At 39.7% G+C, this 13,955-nt stretch overlaps 1 protein-coding gene across 1 annotated transcript in view; it reads right to left on the bottom strand.

Moving 5' to 3' along the window:
• The window catches only part of DNAH3 (dynein axonemal heavy chain 3), a 170,698-nt gene that overhangs the window by 37,809 nt on the left and 118,934 nt on the right, over window positions 1-13,955 (bottom strand). Inside the window, exons 44-51 of the mRNA XM_072753699.1 lie at window positions 13,273-13,567; window positions 11,286-11,465; window positions 6,828-6,951; window positions 6,582-6,738; window positions 6,193-6,336; window positions 4,481-5,147; window positions 2,724-2,889; window positions 616-832 (exon numbers count right to left, since the gene is read on the bottom strand). Coding sequence (XP_072609800.1) covers window positions 616-832; window positions 2,724-2,889; window positions 4,481-5,147; window positions 6,193-6,336; window positions 6,582-6,738; window positions 6,828-6,951; window positions 11,286-11,465; window positions 13,273-13,567 — 1,950 coding nt within the window. The remainder of the gene's footprint in view (window positions 1-615; window positions 833-2,723; window positions 2,890-4,480; window positions 5,148-6,192; window positions 6,337-6,581; window positions 6,739-6,827; window positions 6,952-11,285; window positions 11,466-13,272; window positions 13,568-13,955) is intronic.

The raw sequence follows: 13,955 nt of genomic DNA, 5'->3' as shown, positions 1-13,955 counted from the left end.
TTTTGCTGCTCCTCAAACAAGGGTTTACTCACCCTTGTGTGGACAGAGTCCAATTTTCAACACCTCTCTAAAAGCCAAGGTCCCCTGGGGACCACCCAAGGTCACTTCTGCTGTTCCGTCCTATTCTTGTATAATAGTGCTGGTGGGTTTCCTGTATTCAGTGGTCAACCTCCTATAAAGTTACCTTAGTTCTTTGTTGGTGCTGCAAATCCATGTCTTTATGCGGCTCTCATTTTAGACAGTTTGTTAAGCAGCTCCAAGCACAAATTAATTACTAATTCATGTGCCTGGCATTCTGCTAAGGACTATAGTTGTATCAGCTGTTTAATCTTTGTAATAGTTCTATGAAGTAAAAATTATCTTCTTTATGTAGAGACAAAACAGGCATGAGAGGTAAGATAACACATTTGAGGTTCACCCCAAAGAAGACCAAAATAGCAAAATCTTAAAGAAAGACAGAATCTCATAGGGCTTGGCTGATGCTGAGGCAAGCAAGGTGAGCTCTGCAAGTACAGGAGCAGATGTTGTTGTTATATAGTGACCTCTTAAATTCTGCACCTGAACAAGGGCCTCACTGCATCTACCTAATCCGGAACTCTTCGTCCCTGTGCTCACCTGTGAAGATGCAAACTCCAGTTTCTGCAGACCTGTCAGGTAACGGTTCCTCATCATATCAACCTCTTGCCTCTTGGTATTCAGGAGTGTCTTGAAGGTTAGGATCAGTTCAAGATAGGAGGTAGGTGTGACATAGTTGTGTCTGCGAAGTGTGTTGTAATAATCAAGCGACATGTCCTTCACACTCTCCTGGAAATATTTGCACATGGAGATGACCCTACGGAGGACACAAGGATGGTCAGGCAGGCCCAACATCCTCCAGAGGCACCTAGCACATCTGTGGCTACAGATGTGATGATGCACACTGACTATGGCCTGGTAGAGACCCAAATTCTCAAAGACAGGTCAACGCAGCTGTAAGAAGTTTTGAAGAAGTGTATATTCTTACTAGAATGATTTTCACACAAGTAAGTTCTATTTCTGATCACTTCAGTAATCACCAGAGCTTAAGCAAGAGTTCTTAATCTTTGGCAATCTGGTGAAGCCTCTGGATTTTGCAGAATAATGCTTCAAAATGCATGAAACAAAATACATGGGATTACAAAACAAACCAATTATGTTGAAATCATTTTCAAAATGTTTTATTTTTATAAGATTTTCTTATTTATTTATTCAGAGAGAGAGAGAGAGAGAGAGAGGCAGAGACACAGGCAGAGGGAGAAGCAGGCTCCATGCAGGAAGCCTGATGTGGGACTCTATCCCGGGTCCCCAGGATCACACCCCGGGCTGCAGGCGGTGCTAAACCCCTGCGCCACCAGGGCTGCCCTCAAAATGTTTTAAAAACCAAATTTGTGATATGTAGGGGTCAGAAAAATTTTTCTAGGAAGGGCCAAACAGTAAAAATAAATGGCTCACATGGTTGAGTAGTGATAACTACTCAAGTCTGCTGTTGTTTTATGGGGGAAAATGGCATGGCTGTGTTCCAATAAAACTTTATATATAAAAACAGGCTATGAACTGGACTTGGCCAGTGGATCATACTTTGATGACCTCTACATTAAATAATAAGATTGGGCAGCAGGTCTAAAACCTACCACAGTTTGGAAGGAAATGATACGCTGATGTATCTATAGTGACTGAATGAGTTATTAAAAAAACACACAACTGATTCCTATTGGTAACAAGTCCTGCTAATCCTACTGGGATCTATTGCCTACATTCATTATTAAAAGAAATTCAAGGGATCCCTGGGTGGTGCAGCGGTTTAGCGCCTGCCTTTGGCCCAGGGCGCGATCCTGGAGACCCAGGATCGAATCCCACGTCGGGCTCCCGGTGCATGGAGCCTGCTTCTCCCTCTGCCTATGTCTCTGTCTCTCTCTCTCTGTGTGTGACTATCCTAAATAAATAAAAAAAATTAAAAAAAAAAGATTTAAAAGAAATTCAAAATACCAGCTGGATGTCAGTGAAAATGAACATATAATTTTTCTCCATTCACATTAACTGACCCTCAGAATTCTGTTTGTGAGCCTATAGACCCAAATTAAGGGTCTTCTGGCCTAGAGCATAAAGTTCAAAGTTCTTAAAATGGAATTTATAGCCATCAGTATTCTGGCCCCTACATAATTCTTCATTTTCCAATCACTCATTTAATCAACAGTAACTGAATTACTATGTACCAGGCACCTGTTAGACACTAATGATATAGAGTCAGACAAAGCAGATGAGATGACCACTGCCTTCATGGGGCACCTGGGAGGTCAACATTCTCATCTCTTCCCTTATTCTAGCTAAAATTAAATATGTTTTTTGGGTTGTTTTTGTATATATGTGCTTTATACATAAAAGACTTTTTTCACCCTCATAATAACCAGTTTTCATTCCCTTGGTGGTGATGTCACCTCTACTGAGAATATATGCTCTAAAACTGAAATAGCTATATTATTAGAGCTTGGTTCTCACAGCTATGACAACAGTGCATCTCCAGGACAATTCTGAACAATGAAATTTCACTCTTTTTTTCAGCAAAAGTGTCTTATTAAATATCTAACTAAATGTGATTTTCTGTATATAAATTGAGAAATCTTAAAACAATAATAACAATACAGCCAATATCTGGATTTTCCATTTGGATTATTTGGTTAGTGTACTAAAATGCAGCTAATACTTACTCTATGCGAATATTGTCATCAAGCTCCACATCTTCCAGAAATTTGTTGGCTACCAACTCCAGGGCATCTGTGGGCCAGGACTGGAACCAATCAATTGTACAGCAATTGATCAGTGAAGGGAACATCCGCAGGCGGTTCCGGAAGGCATCCCCAATTGGGCTCATGGCTAATGAAAAGCAGACTTGGTTAGTTTCCTTCCTCCAAGGCAAGGAGGCAGGCAGGTCTTTCCAATGATTCTGGTGGGTAAAGGGGTTGGTTTCCTGTTTGGTACTTGAGGAGTGTAATGGGAATAGTAATGATGAATGCCTAGGAAGCATAGGGGAATCATAGGATATTTTCATTCAACTTTGTGGTGGGAATTCAGTATATTATAATAGCCTTCTGACTTGACTGGTCTCTCATACCTGTTGTTCTCCTTTCCAGATCTTTTATATCATCTAGCCAGTATGGTTTGTGCTCTTTGATCCTCTTGCTCTATTTGTTCTGACACAGACAAATGGGAGCCATGGATACCACATACATAGTTACTTATGGAAGTTAGTGAGGGGCCATCAGTTTGTTTCTGACCTTATCTCCATCCAAGCACAAATTTGGCCTAAATTCCACTGATTTTTTTATTTAGGCTCAATGTGGTAGAAGGAGGCGTGATGAACAGGTGGAAGTATGAGGAGGTCACTGTTGCTGAAGATCCGAGAGAGAAGAGGAAGCTTGGTTTGAGAGGAGAATGGAGAGAATACAGGGGAGAGTATGGCATGTGGTCTTATAAAACCAGAGGTTAGGAATTTTGGCATTTATCTTGATAGAAAGCATATTAAGTGTTTTAATGTGTGTGTGTGTGTGTGTGTGTGCGCGCACATATACACACAATGATCATATTTGCAATACATGTAAAAAAAAAAAACATCCTAGGTCAGTGGAACAGAATAGTCTGGAATGGACAAGAGTGGACCTAGAGAGAATAGTTACAAGGTTGCAGAAGTGAGGCTGGACAAATGATGGTAGTTTAGCTAATGCAAAGGTGGTGGAGATGGAGATAAATGAGTGGATATGAGAGAAAGCAAGGAGGTAAAAATTGACAGGACATGGTAGCATGAGAGAAAAGTATTAAATATAACCCCTAGGTTTCTGGATAGATTGGGGATGTCATTCACAGAGAGAACTCCAGATGTGAGACCACCAGGGTAATGCACTAAATGGAAGGAGAAGGTTCAGAGGAGAATTTAGAGAATTGAGAAGAGTACAGGGGGATGGGCTAGATGGGTGATGAGTATTAAGGAGGGCACTTGTTGTGATGAGCACTAGGTGGTGTTCTCCAGAAACCAATATGGCACTGTAAAATTTAAATTAAAAAGAGGAGGCACATGGGTGGTTCATTTGGTTAGGCATCTGACTCTAGATATTAGCTCAGGTCATAATCTCAGGGTCATGAGATCAAGCCCTGTGTTGGGCTCAGTGCTCAGTGGGAAGTCTGCTTAAGATTCTCTCTCTCCCTCTCCCTCTGCCCCTCCCCCTATTCTCTCTCTCTCTCTCTGGAATAGATAAACAAATCTTAAAAAAAAAAAAGAATTGAGAAGAGCGGAACAGTTTTAAAATAGTGGTTTAGGGGAGAGTCATTTTCCACAGGAATTCAGGCACAAACCCCTGGGTGAGTGCCATGGTTGGATCAATCCTTGGACCACTGTAAGAGGACCACTGTAAGAAGACTGAGTTTAGAGCACTCCAGAGGAAAAGGGCAAACTGCATTTGCTTCTTCTTACCAAGGACAATGTGGAGGTTCTTCTTCACCCTGTCAATAAAGAAGTTATACATAGAAAGAGGAGTGACTTCAATCTTCTCGCCTTCTGTCCTGACTGCCATTTGCATTTTCTCTACAAGGTCAGCCTTCTCATCAGCTGGGAAGATGTTGGGCACATCCCCTGTGTTTAGAAGCATGTTGATGTCCTCAACAAATGATTCATCCTTGATCTGGTTATCAGCGAAGAGGAACACGGTCCTCTTGGTGGCCACTCCGACCTGCAGCATAATCTTCTTCAGGTCCTCCCGCCAGTCATAGCTTGAGTAGTTCTTGGTGATCTCAATCTGATACAGCTCATATGAGTTAATGAATGTGGACAGTTTGCTGGCACTCTGCCGCCCACTGCCCCCAATCCCCACCAGGAGCAAGTGGCCTTTGTCCTGCTTCAGGACTCTACAGATCCTGGAGATGTGCTCAATGGCAAACCTGAACATGACCAAGGACATAGGGGCCTTACTGATGTTGTTGAACTCTTCCAGGTAGTACTCCATGACCACTGTGAGCTGTTTTAGGTCAGTGATCTCATCATAGATTTTTGGGTCACTTTCTGGCTTGAAGAAATCTCCAAAGAAGAGACTACGGATATTATCATCAACTATCTTTCCAGTGGGTGACAGGTGGATGAGGACCTGTGGAAAAGATAAATTTCAGCCGGCATTCCACAAGTGGCCCAACCAAGATGGCACTGGGAAGTATAGAGAGAGGGAACAAGAGATATGTTTGTTTCCTCTGAGCATATTCTCCAGAGTTAGGGTTCATCAATAGTTTTTTTAAACATAATATATGGATCTTATGGTTATAAAGACTATGATGAAGGGACATTAGAGAAAAAAGCATGAAAGTGATAGTTAATCTGTTTGTCAAATGGTTAAAATGTTGGTGGTCAGGCTGTGAGAACCCAGCGGTGGCATCATTTTTTTATGTGCTTGTTCCTTCACCAAACACGTACAGGTGTTATCCCTGGTCTCCACTCTGTTGCAAGAGTACGAATGTTCTAGATGCTTTCTCTTCCTGATAATGGAACCTGGCAGTGCTTTAGTACTTGGCCCCTGGATACAACATGAAACACCTGCAATTTTTCTGTGGTGAAATCACGTTTCTTAAAAACAGAGGTACAACTAGACGAGGGAAACCATGGCTCTCTTCTACTTGGGCTTCACCAGGGCCTCAATTAAACCATAAAAATTTCACAGTTCATTTCTCAACCTTAGAAAATTATTTTAAGTTGATTATAAACAATTACATCAGTTCATAAGCCACTTTGAATGGATACAAATGTATATGCTATCAGGGAAGTGAGGCAAAATTGGGCCAAGTATATTATCATCAAATATAGTGATTAGTTGACTCAATTCCATTTCCTGAGATTCAGAAAACAGAGCCATGAGTCTCCACTAGGAAGGAGAGTTGAAATCTGGGGATCCCTGGGTGGCTCAGCAGTTTAGCACTGGCCTAGGGTGTGCTCCTGGAGTCCCGAGATCAAGTCCCACGTCGGGCTCCCTGCATGGAGCTTTCTTCTCCCTCTGCTTGTGTCTCTGTCTCTCTCTGTGTCTCTCATGAATAAATAAATAAAACCCTTTTTAAAAAAAAGAAAAAGAAACTTGAAATCTGAGACTAACATAGTCAAATATTTGGAATCATTTCTGGGGCCAAATGCTCATAGGGTCTGCTTACCTTCTCCATGGTCTGCTTGAAGCAACTGGATGTGGTTTCCTTCACCATGTTGAAGAAGACCTGCCTGTCCTCATGGTCAATCAGACGGTCGTAGAAGACCCGATAAACCTCATGGATCCAAAGCCGGATAAATTTTTCCACATCCTGAAAATCCAGAGTTAATTATTTATGTGAATGGAAGGTGGTACCTGAGCTGGTATTTCTCAAACAGTTCCTAAATCCTGGGATTGACTGAGTATTAAACAAGATAATGTTTACAAAATACTTAGCACAATACTTACCAGAGACAAATGCTTAATAAAAGTTAGCTATTACTATTATCATTGTTTATTCAATATAGCCAAGGATATTGCTGAATGAACTTGATAACAGAAATAATAGTGTCTGACCTGTAGGTGGGTGTGAGGGCAGAGCAGTACACCTTGGATAACCCGTGAAAAGTCTCGTAGGTTAAAGACGTAATGAGACTTGGAGGGAGTTGGCAAGAAATTCTCCACTGCAGCTTTATAAATTGTCATAGTAGCTTGTACCAGCATCTTTCCATACCTTAGGAGGAAGAGAAAGGCAGATTCATCAAGGAGGAGCCAGAACTGAGAATCCAGGCCAATACTGAGGAAGACATAGGGACCTCTTACCTTAAGAATATCACGTCAAATCCTTTCCCAAAATGCCAGTCAGCAATTGAACTGAAAATCTTGGTTAAAATGTCATCCTCAAAGGCATTGATGGAAACAATATTTAGATGGCGAGTGAATCGTCCTGGAAAACACATACACTCATACCTATCTCCTGGGCCTTGTGATCCTGGGACATAGAAGAGTATGTTTTCCTCTGCCTTATTTTTCTAGAGCTATGCTATACAATATGGCAGCCTCTAACCAGATATGGCTATTTAAACTTCATTAATATTAAATAATATTAAAAAATAATTTCCTCAGTCTCACTAGCCACATTTCAAGTGCTCAAGAGTAACATGTGACTAATGGCTGGCTATTGTATCATATAATGCAAACACAGAACATCTCCATGATTGCAGTAATTCTATTAATAGCACTAGACTAGTGTTCAAGATTGTTTTTAAAAGTGAAGGCAATATGGGATCATTGTAAAATAGTCAATTCATAAATACTTTTATAGAAAGCGAGCATCATCTTTGACTTACCTCTCACATACCAAATCCATTCTTCCCCCAATTAACTACTATTAAATTGGTATCCTTACATATCTATCTATATTTACCTATCTGTCTTTTTTTTTACTTACCTGTCTAATGTTAGTTATCTATTTATATTTATATCTACATATCAGCTTTATTGATATAATCCACATACTATATAATTCACCCATATAAAGTATACAATGCAATTGTTTTTTAAAATTTTAGCTCTGCAACCAATACCACAATTGATTTTAGAACATTTTAATCACCTCAGAAAGAAATCTTGTACCCATTAACAGTTAATTCCATTTCCTTGGAGCTCTTGGCAATGAAAAACCTATTTTCTACTTCTATAAATTTATCTGGGGATCCCTGGGTGGCGCAGCGGTTTAGTGCCTGCCTTTGGCCCAGGGCGCGATCCTGGAGACCCGGGATCGAATCCCACGTCGGGCTCCCGGTGCATGGAGCCTGCTTCTCCCTCTGCCTATGTCTCTGCCTGTCTCTCTCTGTGTGTGTGACTATCATAAATAATTAAAAAAAATAAATTTATCTGTTTTTTAAAAGCATTTTATTATATAAAATAAAATGCAGATATTAAAAACCAGAGAAAAACGAATACAAAGTTTGGTGGGTCATCATAAGGTCAACAGCCTTACATATACTATCCAAATAAAAAAAAATCAAGCTTTCCCAATCCTCCATAGATGCCCCTCCACATATCACATCCCAAAGATAGCCTTCTATCTCCAAAGATTACTACTATCCTGACTTTTACAGTAATTTGCTGTCTTGCATTTCTTTATGTTTTTATCTCTCAAGTGTTCATTCCTACACACCAGAGTTTAATCCTCCCAATTAAAAAAACAATTGATATATATTTTAAAGATTTTATTTATTTATTCATGAGAATACACAGAGAGGAGAGAGAGAGAGAGAGAGAGAGAGAGAGGCAGAGACACAGGCAGAGGGAGAAGCAGGCTCCACGCAGGGAGCCTGACATGGGACCCGATCCAGGATCACGCCCTGGGCTGAAGGCAGTGCTAAACCGCTGAGCCACCCAGGCTGCCCTGATGTTTTTTTAAGTCTCTTTAATCTATAGGTTCTCCTCCTTCCATCCCTTTCTTTCATCTTTTGTTTGTTGAGTATCTGGGTTGTTCGATCTGTAGAGTTCCCACAGTCAGTATTTTACTGATTGTATACTCATGGTGCAGTTAATTCTGTTCCTCTATCCTCATACGCATTTCAAAGTAATTTGCATCTGGATCTAGATATCTGATTTGATCAGGTTCAGATTCCATTTCTGGCCAAATGGTAGGTGGTAATACATTCCTTCATTAGATGGAAGGAATGATGTCTCTCCTTCTGTGATATTGGTAGCTACAGATGCTCAATGGCTAGATCTATTAATTCACTCATTAGTGTAAAGTGGTGATATTTTGATTCTATCATCTCTTTTTCATATATTAGCTGGAATATTTTTATAAAGAGACACTTACCCTTATCTAGGATTTGCTTATACCATGGTACATTTCAAATAATAAAGTCAGGATAAACATTTGATTCCATTTATTTATCAGTTTTCAAGATAATAAATTGGTTCCTTACCATCCTCTGAAAATGACCATCATTGTTATTATAGACTACTGGATTTAAATATATTTTGATAAATTTCAATCCATTAAAATCATCGTTGAAACTCTAATTTTCCCATCTTTGGCCAGTGAGAGCTTCCTTATGTTGCCAACTAAGTCCTGTTGACATGACTATTTAATCTTTTTTTTTTTTAAGATTTTATTTATTTATTCATGAGACACACACACACACACACACACACACACACACACACACACACACAGGCAGAGACACAGGCAGAGGGAGAAGCAGGCTCTATGGAGGGAGCCCAATGTGGGACTTGATCCCGGGACTCCAGGATCACGCCCTGGGCCGAAGGCAGGCGCTAAGCTGCTGAGCCACCCAGGGATCTCCAACTGTTTAATCTTTGAAAGCTTTCTCAAAAAAAAAAAAAAAAAAAAAAAAAAAAAAAAAAAAAAGAAAGCTTTCTCATTATCTGGTATATCAAGAAGTTACAAGCTCATCTTGTATATCTTCTGCCCTAGCTATGCAATCCGCCCTGGTTCCTTTCAGTAGGAAACTGGATTTCAAGATAATCCAGGTGCTAGGCATGTTCAGTGTTAATGAGATGTTTATTATTTCCTAGACCTAGTACATCAGTGGACATCATGAGTTACTACTGATATTTCTAATATAGGATTCTAGGGCTTTCACTTAATTTCATCTACATTACATCTTGATCTCCTTTCTTCCATACTGAGACTCCTGGTTCTCAAGGACACAAGTGTCAGTGGAAAAAGAAACTTCCACAATAACTCTTGTGTAACCCTACTTTACACAAAGCTCTTAGAATAAGAACATACTACTACTACCAATTATGGTAACTGAAGACTCTTTAAAACTTTTTGTACTTGCTATCCTCATCTCTCCTCCATTTTATAAAAGATTTCTTTTAAAAAATATATTTTATTTAAATTCAATTTACCAACATACAGTCTAACACCCAGTGCTCATCTCATTAAGTGCCTTGCTTAGTGCCTGTCACCCATGGTTTGTCTTCCTCTCTAATTTTTCTCCACTCAGTTTCCCTCCTTTCCCTTATAGTCCCTTCCACTATTTCTTATATTCCACATATGAATGAAACCAAAGATAATTATCTTTCTCTGATTGACTTATTTCACTCAGCATTATACCTTTCTCCATTTTCAATTGTTCTATATTTCTGACACTGAGTCTTATAGCCTGTACCTATTATAATCTCTCTTAGGTAGTCTTAGTTCAACAGATAATAGTATATTTAATGCTTACTACAGGTTGTTATATCAATCTCTTTATGGTCATTTTCATCAAGTGAAACCCATTTTCTAGTAGGTTCCTGAGAATGGGCTTGTGGAAGTAAATCTGAGTTCTTGCATTCTGTCACAGTTTTCCTTTTATATGTGAAAGTCAGCTTTGCTGGTTATAAAATCCTTGACTCTTATTTTATTTCCTTGAGCATCTTAAATATAATATTTCATTTTCCTCTGCATAAAGCACTGTGGTTAGACAGTTTTAAGATGATCTAATTTTATTTATCTTAAAAGTCATGTACTCTTTTGTGCCTAGATGCCCAAAAGATTTTTTCCTTTTCTTTAAAGTCCAGCAATTTTACTAGTGCATGTCTTGGTAGTCATCATTATTGAGTCTGTATTGGACCAAATAAGATCATCCTTTCCATTTTCCTTATGGTAAATTTTACAGATAAGAAGATTAAATGTCAGGGGGGAGAGTGAGGTCAAAGAATCTTAGGTTTAAAAATGGTATTAAGATTCTTAAACTATGATGTATCTCAGAATTAAAATACAGATCCTAGAAGAATCCAGTTGCCCCTGAAGCAAATGTATTTCTGAACTGTCAGGTGATAGGGAAAACTCTTATTTGTTTTTTTGTTTATTATTATTATTTTGCTTAGGCCACTTTGGTTTAGTTGTTTTATCGCTGGCAATCTGAAGAACTGTAAAAAACAAAACAGGTGAATCTGTCATTACTCCTGCTTGAGAACCTCTGGTCTAACCTTCTGCCTGGAATACATGCTGGCTACTCCTTTTCATATGGAGAGTTCCTCCAGGGAACTCTGTCCCTCCAGAGCCTAGCCAAAGACTCTCACATTTTCTTTTCATCTTCAAGTCCATTTCACACAACTTCCAACATGAAGTCTTCAAATTCCACTCCCTAGAGTGGGCCCAAACCCTTCTAGCTACAGCCTAAATATACTTTTATCCATCTTCCATCAGGACAGAGTGCCCTGTACCAACCATCCATCCACAAAGGTGGTCTGGCTCTGCTAGACAATGAAGAGGAATGAACTTTCTCTTTCACGTACCAGTAATGTCATTCCTTCCTCCCCCGGGGGGCCCCATGGCTGTCACAAGCAGCACATCCACAATATCCAGCTTATTTGTGTCCTTCTTGTCAAACCAGCCACCATGGTCAATCCATTGCCTCAAGAGCTCAATGGGAGGCTGGGCCCCATACACCTCTTTGGCTGGCATGTTGAGGTCATCTGGGGAAAGAAGGCATGGCCACACATTGTAAGTCTTTGGGATCTCTTGCTTTCAGAGGAGGTATTAGATGACTATTCCCTTCATGGAGAATCTGTTCCTAGTTGTCCCATTCCCACTCTAGGCAGGGCTCAGCCAATGGATATTTTAACCATATGGGAAGAGGATTTCTGGGTTCTGGGCTCTCCTATTTCATTGAGATGTCTGCTTATTGTGACTTTAAGGATGCATGGATTGGCATCAACAAAGAGGCATTTAATCTTTTTCCCATTCCATCAACCACAATATATTGATTCTCTACTGTGTGCTGGATATTTTGTTAGTTTCTGGGGATATGGTGGTGAGGAAGACTGTCATACTCCCAGCCAACAGGGTACATAATTCAACTACCAGGTAACAACTGAACCCCAATGAGAGAAAAGTTTTGAGCTAGGGTTTTGAGGATCAAAACCGAAATGGCAGAGAAAGTGACTTTCTCAAGAGCAAAAATTGATTTCCCCCAATATCATATTAGAACCAGTCACTGCACATAGAAGACACTCAATAAAAGGAAGTTCTCTTAATTTTCCTCTGAAAATGGATTGAATGCCCAGTTTGTATCAGATAACATTTCAAGGGTTTTATACATATCTCATCTAATCCAAATAATGACTTTATAAGGAAGATAGTATTACTTTTATGTTACATATGAGGAACTGAGAGTCATGGAAGTTAAGTCACAATATGCCTACGATTAGAAAGTGAGATTTGAACCTAGATCTGTTTGGCGACAAAGCTTAAATTGTTTCTGGATATTACCCTAAGAAATAAGAAGGAAGAACAGTTTGGAGAGAAGGGGAAAGGGAAGAAAAGAAAGGAAAAACAAAATAAAATTGGATCTCTGCCTTTAAGAAGCTAATGTTAGTGGGCAAGGATATAAATTACACATAATATTCACTATCAATACATAAAATTTAAGGACAGGACATGGAATAACCCAGAAGAGGATGGCATTACTTTTATTAAGTGACAACCCTATGAGTTAGCAGTAAAATAGTAGAAAATATAATGTATTTGTCATAAAAAAAACAACAACCTGGGTTTGGGTCATGGCTCCAGAATTTTCTAGATGTTTGACAGAATTTAACCATCTGGAGCCATAATTAGCTGACTAGTAAAATGATAATGATGGTTAGCAACCTCACAGGGATGTTAGGGTCAAATGGAATAAATGAGCAAGTGCTTTGTAAACGGGTAAAATCCTGGGAAAATTCAATGTGCTTATTTCACAAATACTTATTTAGCAACTCTTAAGTTACTTCATTTACTGATAACATTTCTCTGACACAAAATGGAACAAGGAGTTTATCACAAAGTGAGTGTTGTTTTTGGAGATGCAAGAGGGTAAATACCCTTCTGGAACTAATTTTCACTATAAGGTAACCTTGCCTGATCCAAAGGCTTATCTTCATCTCAGGAGAAACTGGGAGCCTACCTGAGGCAAAAAGGCCTGGACTATATCTTACTTACTGAAAATCTGACATATAGTACTTGATCAAGAAATACATGGTAATGAAAGAAAGAAAGGAAAGGAAAAATTAAATTAAAGATGAGAGAAAAGGAGGGAAGGAAGGGGGGAAGTAGAAGGAAAAAGGAAGGGAAGAAGGATAGAGAAGAAAAGGGGAGGGAAGGAATACTAAATTATATTAGTCAGAAATACATCATTTCTTAGAGAGAGTAAAAGGGCTGTAAAGTGGTCCTACAAAGGGGGTTGTGGTTGCTGCAGCATAGAAGAATCTGGTTGTGCTCAGATTCAGGCTAATGTCTTACCCACAAATACCACCGCTTTCTTCCCTATGGGAGGCCCAAAAAGGCCCTTCCGCCGTCGATCCAGCTTGGACATGATGATATCCTGAGTCTGATTAGCTGAGGTTCGGGCAGAAAAATTGATGAAGTTGGGTAGGTAAGTGTTTTTGGGAAGGCGAAGAAGGAAATTGTTGGTAATGACTGATTTGCCAGTGCCTGTGGGCCCCACAAACAGCACTGGAATTTCATGGTCCAGATAGGTTTTCAAGAAGAAGGACTGTCTGGCTGTCTCCATTGTGGGGATGATGAGTTCTGAAACCTGTACCACAAAGACATGGGACAGTCTTGTTACTGGGCCAGAAGGCTGGGTCGGCATTTGGGAGACTTATTATCCATTAAGCTTCATCCCTTACTATCTTTATGACTTTGAGTGAATATTTAACTCCACTGGGGACCTTAGTTTCTTCATCTGTGAGACAGGATAATAAAGGGACCCAGGTCACCAAGCTGTTTTGAGGATTAAATGAGATCATACATGTCAAGATGGGCATTTCGGGCTCTGTTTTTGTAGATGAGGAAACTGAGGTCCAGAGCTCTTCTGCAATTTGCCCAAGTAACACAGCAAGTGTGGAAACACAGGGACTTGAATTCCAGCTTGTCTGATTCCAAAGTCTATATCATGGTATAGGCACCAATTACATTAAGGA

Source organism: Vulpes vulpes, chromosome 3 (genome assembly GCF_048418805.1).
Source record: "Vulpes vulpes isolate BD-2025 chromosome 3, VulVul3, whole genome shotgun sequence".
NCBI lineage: Eukaryota > Metazoa > Chordata > Mammalia > Carnivora > Canidae > Vulpes > Vulpes vulpes.
This window is presented reverse-complemented; position numbering and strand designations above follow the sequence as displayed.